The sequence below is a fragment of the Echinops telfairi genome, unplaced genomic scaffold, assembly GCF_000313985.2.
Source record: "Echinops telfairi isolate 266 unplaced genomic scaffold, ASM31398v2 ScPeMD7_3533;HRSCAF=4204_1, whole genome shotgun sequence".
Classification (NCBI taxonomy): Eukaryota; Metazoa; Chordata; class Mammalia; order Afrosoricida; family Tenrecidae; genus Echinops; species Echinops telfairi.
Genome location: NW_022107432.1, coordinates 21,886,514 through 21,891,959, shown reverse-complemented (window position 1 = coordinate 21,891,959; position 5,446 = coordinate 21,886,514). Strand labels below are relative to the sequence as shown.

At 59.6% G+C, this 5,446-nt stretch overlaps 1 protein-coding gene across 1 annotated transcript in view; it reads left to right on the top strand.

The window, feature by feature from the left end:
• The window catches only part of CAPN11 (calpain 11), a 16,217-nt gene that overhangs the window by 3,317 nt on the left and 7,454 nt on the right, over positions 1–5,446 (top strand). The window contains exons 4-10 of the mRNA XM_045294761.1: positions 187–320; positions 509–681; positions 2,575–2,654; positions 2,768–2,853; positions 3,080–3,154; positions 3,261–3,421; positions 3,511–3,674. Coding sequence (XP_045150696.1) covers positions 187–320; positions 509–681; positions 2,575–2,654; positions 2,768–2,853; positions 3,080–3,154; positions 3,261–3,421; positions 3,511–3,674 — 873 coding nt within the window. The remainder of the gene's footprint in view (positions 1–186; positions 321–508; positions 682–2,574; positions 2,655–2,767; positions 2,854–3,079; positions 3,155–3,260; positions 3,422–3,510; positions 3,675–5,446) is intronic.

Sequence of the window (5,446 nt, the reverse complement as noted above, 5' to 3'; positions counted from 1 at the left end):
GTGTGTGTGTGTGTGTGTGTGTGTGTGTGTGAGAGAGAGAGAGAGAAGAGAGAGAGAGAGAGATGCATATATGGGAAGAGACTCAGTGTCCCACTGAGGCCCACCAGGTGTGTGTGTGTGTGTGTGTGTGATGCATATATGGGAAGAGACCCAGCGTCCCACTGAGGCCCACCTCGCTGCCCACAGATTTGGCAGTTCGGCCAGTGGATGGACGTGGTAGTGGATGACCGATTGCCCACCAAAAATAACAAGCTGACTTTCCTGCACTCCGCTGAGGCTACGGAGTTCTGGAGCGCACTGCTGGAGAAGGCCTATGCCAAGTGAGTCCCCGGAGCCAAGGAGAGGGGCTTGCCACTGTGCCCCCCCCCCCCCCCAGCAGATGACAGGTCTGGGGGCAGCTAGAATCAATGGAAGGGGCCGTAGTGCAGCGGTCGGTAGGGCAGCCCTCCTTGGCCCCCTGCCCCACCACCCCAAGGTCCCAGCTCCCACCCCCACCCCTCGCCCACAGGCTGAACGGATCCTACGAAGCACTAATAGGGGGCAGCACCGCGGAAGGCTTTGAGGACTTCACTGGGGGCGTGGCCCAGAGCTTCCAACTGCAGACGCCCTCCCAGAACCTGCGGAGGCTCATTAGGAAGGCCCTGGACCTGTCTTCTCTCATGGGCTGCTCCATCGAAGTAAGCCGAATCCCAGTGCCCTCGCACCAAGCCTGGTCCTGCCTCGAGGCCTTTGTACCGGCTACTGCTTTCACCCGCGGGTCCTTTACCAGATGTCAGCTCTGTATCGTCCACCTTCCTGCTCAAGGGCCTCTCTTTCCTCTCTCTCTCTCTCTCTCTCCGTCCAAATTAGATGTTGCACCCCATTTACTCTCGACTGGGCCCGGATTTTACTCCCCAACATTTATCATGACCTGAAATTATCCTGCTTACCTATATCCTTATTCCTGGCCCACCTTCTCCAAAAAGTTGTCACCTTGCAGGAGGGCAGTGAACTCCCTGGACGCCGGGGCCCGGGCTGGTACCTACACACAACAAGCTCCCCAAATCCAAACTCTGCCATGGAGTCCCTGCGGATCAGAGCCACCCTGTGGGTTTCTGAGATGGTCACTTTGGTGGGAGTAGAAAGCCTCGTCTTTGTCCTGCAGAGCCTCCAGTGGATTCAAACTGCCAGACTTGTGCACGCAGCCCCTACACGACCGCAGCAGATTCTCCACAAATGCGCTCTCAGATACACAAAAGAGCTGCCCACAGTGCGCTGAGGCAGTGACCCCTCAGAAATGAAGCCATGTTCTCGTGAAAGCCTGTACAAAATGTTCACAGCCGCTCACTCACAAGGATGAACAGTCGCGCACCCTGCGGTCCAGCCAGACCACAGGAGTCTGCTCAGCAGCCGAGAGGAAGCGGAGAGGGAAATGCAAACACCATCCTCACTGCAGCCGACGCCGGGCGGGTGCTGGCTCTGGAAGCCAGGGCAGAACGGCCCCTGTGGGTTTCCGAGAGCAGAGACCCCCCCCTCGCTGTTCTCCTGCAGAGAAGTGTGGGCGTATACCGCTGGGGAAACTTCGCCTGGGAACTTCAGAAATCACTTTTTACTCTTTTAAGTGTGACCTTTGGAGCTATGTGACGGCCCATGGGTAAAATTCTGGGCTACGCAGACTTGGACCAGAAGCTACCACGTACCCTCATCGTGCCTGTCCCTGACCTGGGAGCCAGACATTGTCTGTTTGTGAATGGAGGTGACGAGCCCCAACCAGTGAATCCGAGGCTCCTGCTTGTCCCTTGTTCCCGTGGCTCCTGGGGGCAGCTCAGAGAGCATTCAGGATGGGGTCGATGGCAGTGAGTCTGGGGGGAAATGACAGGCCCCCCCTTGACTCCTGCGGACAATGGGAGGTGTTCATCCCCCCACGCTGGTGGAGGAGTCCCTGGATGCCTGCAGAAGCTCACATGAGGGTCAGAGGGGTTCCATTTACAGGACATGTCTAAACTGGTAGACACTGAGAAGAGAGTAGCACCAAGGGTTGGGGTATTGGGGGTGGGGCTCAGATGTGGGTGTGGCTAGGAAAGGAAGGCCCGTGGTGCTGGAATGTTCTGGATCTTGACCAGTGCGGCGGGTGTGTGAACCTGCACGTGGGGCAGGAATGCACAGAACCCTATACCTGACCCTGAGGAAGACCAAGGAAGATGGACTGGGATTGGAGCTCCCGGGCTGCCGCCTGTACTTCCATTTACACTGTGGGCCGCAACCCCTTTGGGGGTCGGACGACCCTCTCACAAGGGTCGCCCACTTCATAAAAGCAGCAAAACGACAGTGATGACGTAGCAACGAAAATAATGTCATGGTCGGGGGGATCACCACCACAAGAGGGACTGTATTCAAGGGTCGTGGCATTAGGAAGGTTGACAACCGCCGATCTTAGCAAACCTGTCGGGGCGGGTCCATCAGCGCCTGGGGAATCCACACCAGTGCCCAAAAAGGAAGTCCGTCCGTCTGTTTGTTCTTCCCATGAGCCCTGAGAGCGGTCCCCTGTACCTGAGCAGACCCTGAGCCCCTCCCTCTGACCCCTGCAGATAGAAGACAGCGGCGAAGTCATGGAATCCATGACCAAGAGGAATCTGGTGCGAGGACACGCTTATTCAGTGACCGGCCTTTATGATGTGAGTCCTCACACCGCCTCCTGAGGGAGGAGAGCCCCCTCCTCACCCCCTGCCCCTGACCCATCACCTACACCCACACCCACACACACACACCCCTCCCCTGCACCCCGCAGGTCTTCCACCACGGTACCATGAAAACACTGATTCGTCTCCGGAACCCCTGGGGCCAAAAGGAGTGGACTGGGGCCTGGAGTGACAAGTAGGTGGCCAGCCCAGGGCTCGCTCTCGAGTGGGCCAAGGACACTGCAGGCCTGCGAAGCCGGAGCATGCCATGGTGGGCAGCGGGCCAGTCCCTGGCACCTAACTCGGGGCCCCAGCAGGCGGCATTCTGGGCTGAGGGGAATGGGGTGGGGGGAGGTGCTTGGTGGGGCTGCCTCATCTCCTGCCCCCTGCCCCTCTCCCTCCACTCCCACCCTCTGCCTCAGCTCCAGGGAGTGGTTTGAGGTGCCACCCGACATCCGGAAGCAGCTGTGGCAAAGGAAGGAGGATGGGGAGTTCTGGTCAGTGTGGCTCTGGTGACCCCCTCTTCTCCCACCCCGCCCCTCCCACCTGTCCCTTAGATGGGGCGGCACCACCCTGCCCCCTTCTGCCCCCCCCCACCACCAGGATGGCGTTCCAGGACTTCCAGAATAACTACACCCTGCTGGACATCTGCAACCTGACGCCGGACGCCTTCTCCGGGGACAGCAAGAGCTGCTGGCACACCTCCCACTATGAGGGCAGCTGGAGGCGGGGCAGCACCGCGGGCGGCTGCAGGGACTACATGGGTGCGTGAGCCAGGGAGGGGCCACCAAACCAGGCCCCCCCCCCACAGAGGAGGCGGGCCTGTGGCTGAGCCCGACCTGTCTGTCCACAGACACCTTCTGGGCCAACTCGCAGTTCAAGATCAGCCTCGTGGAGCGGGACGACCCGGAGGACAGCGAGGCCATGTGCACCTGCCTGGTGGCCCTGATGCAGAAGCACATGCGGCGGCGGCGGCGGTTCAGTGACCTGGAGACCATCGGCTTCGTCATCTTCTCGGTGGGCGTCCCCCTCCTCCGGCCACCCCCTCCCCAGACACCTGGGAGCGAAGGGGTCCCCCCACCGCCCCTCCTCCGGAGGGTTTCAGTTCTTCTCTTTGTTCTCCCGTCTCCCACATTTCAAAAACCTACGACGCATTGTCCCAGAGGCTGTTGTGATTGATGGCCCGCGCCAGGGGCGGTCACTTGCCCGAGTCCACCGAGCTCCCGATGAGGCGCACAGCCTGTGTTCTGACTGTACAGCCACCCTCCCTCCTGGAAGCCCCTTCGGATGCCCCCGCCCCAAGCTCCGGACACCCCCCACCCCACCCCCACCCAGGGTCAGGAGAAATCCCCAAGGAGCACTCCCGGAACCCGTGCTTCGAGAAATTCTGGAAGCAGCCACAGACGCATGCACTGAGTCAACAGGAATCTCGTTGGCTCTGTTGGCTCTTTGTTGTGGCGTGGCGGGGGGGGGGCGGATGGCTCACAGTTTTCTTGTTTCTAGTCTGAGCAGTCCCACCCTGCCTCCTCCCTGTGTCCCCCGGTTCCACCCCCTCGAGTGTCGTGTTTCATGCCACCCTTTCTCCCCCCCTCCTCCCGGGGGACCTTTGGATGTGACGCCTTGCAGAGGAGCTGGGAGTGTTCCGCTGGGCACCATCTAGCTCTTCCGTGTCTCAGGGTCCCGCTGGCTGAGGCTCTTGGGGCCCATTCTGTGGGTCTTTGACTTGCATCGCGCGTCTCTTCCCTGGGGACAGGGGGAGACCAAGAGTTGCCCCTAAATTATCTCGATGGTGGTCGCGAGCGTTGCATACCCCCGTCACCGCTCACCATGACAGGATGTGGAGCACTGGCTATGTGGACTAGATTGTGCCACTTGAGCCAGGGGTCCTCTGAGTCGATGGCCCCGAGCTCCCAGGTCCAACTGTGGCAGCAAAGCCCTGGCTGATTCAGGACTGACCAGGCAGCACCCTTGGAGGACTTGAAAGGGGAAATGGATTCGCTGCCAACCCAGAGGAACTGGCGCTCGGGAAAATCTGGGCCCCTGAATGGCGGGTGGGTGTAGCTTCTATGCTTTATCTGCACCAGGAGGTGAGCAGGATTACAGAGAGATTTCTAGTGCCATCGGGATTATTAGTGCAGGAGGAAGCGGGCCAGGGGTCAGGGGATGGGTGCTTCCTGGAATGAGGAAGTACATGGGTGGGTTTCTTTCCCAAGGGTTAAAATTCCCTCTTCTGATTTTCCTTACATGTCCCCTCTTTTGATGCCCACGTTCTGTGCTACTCGTGGGCACCACTTTCAGGGACCCCCTCTCGGTTGGGGTACACGAGGTACCGGGGCATGGAGGGGGCAGCTTTGGTATTGCGGCTGACAGTTGGGAGCTTGTGGTCAGTCCGTCCCCTGACCACAGGGTTTGCTTTTGATCTCCTAACTGCCAGTATCAGACATCCAGCCCCATCAAGTGGTGGTCCGGAAGATGTCTATCTGGGGAGCACGAGAGTGCAAGGATCCCCTTTCCACGTCTCCTTCTCCAGCACCCAGCCCTGTCCCCGTGAGGGTGTGTGCACACACAGGCAGCTGGGCAGTCAGATCCCCACAGTTGAGTCCTAGGCAGGCAGCAACCGTGCATCGAGGACAAACAACAGGGTCTCTGGAGACAGTACCCGCAAAGGCCAGTTGTGGAGCTGTGGGGACTATCAGCAGATTAAAGATCCAGAAGGAGAATGTCAAGCCCCTCAGGAAGGTGGACCATTCTTCAGGGGCAGTTTCAGTTAGTCCTAAGTGTGAGAGCGG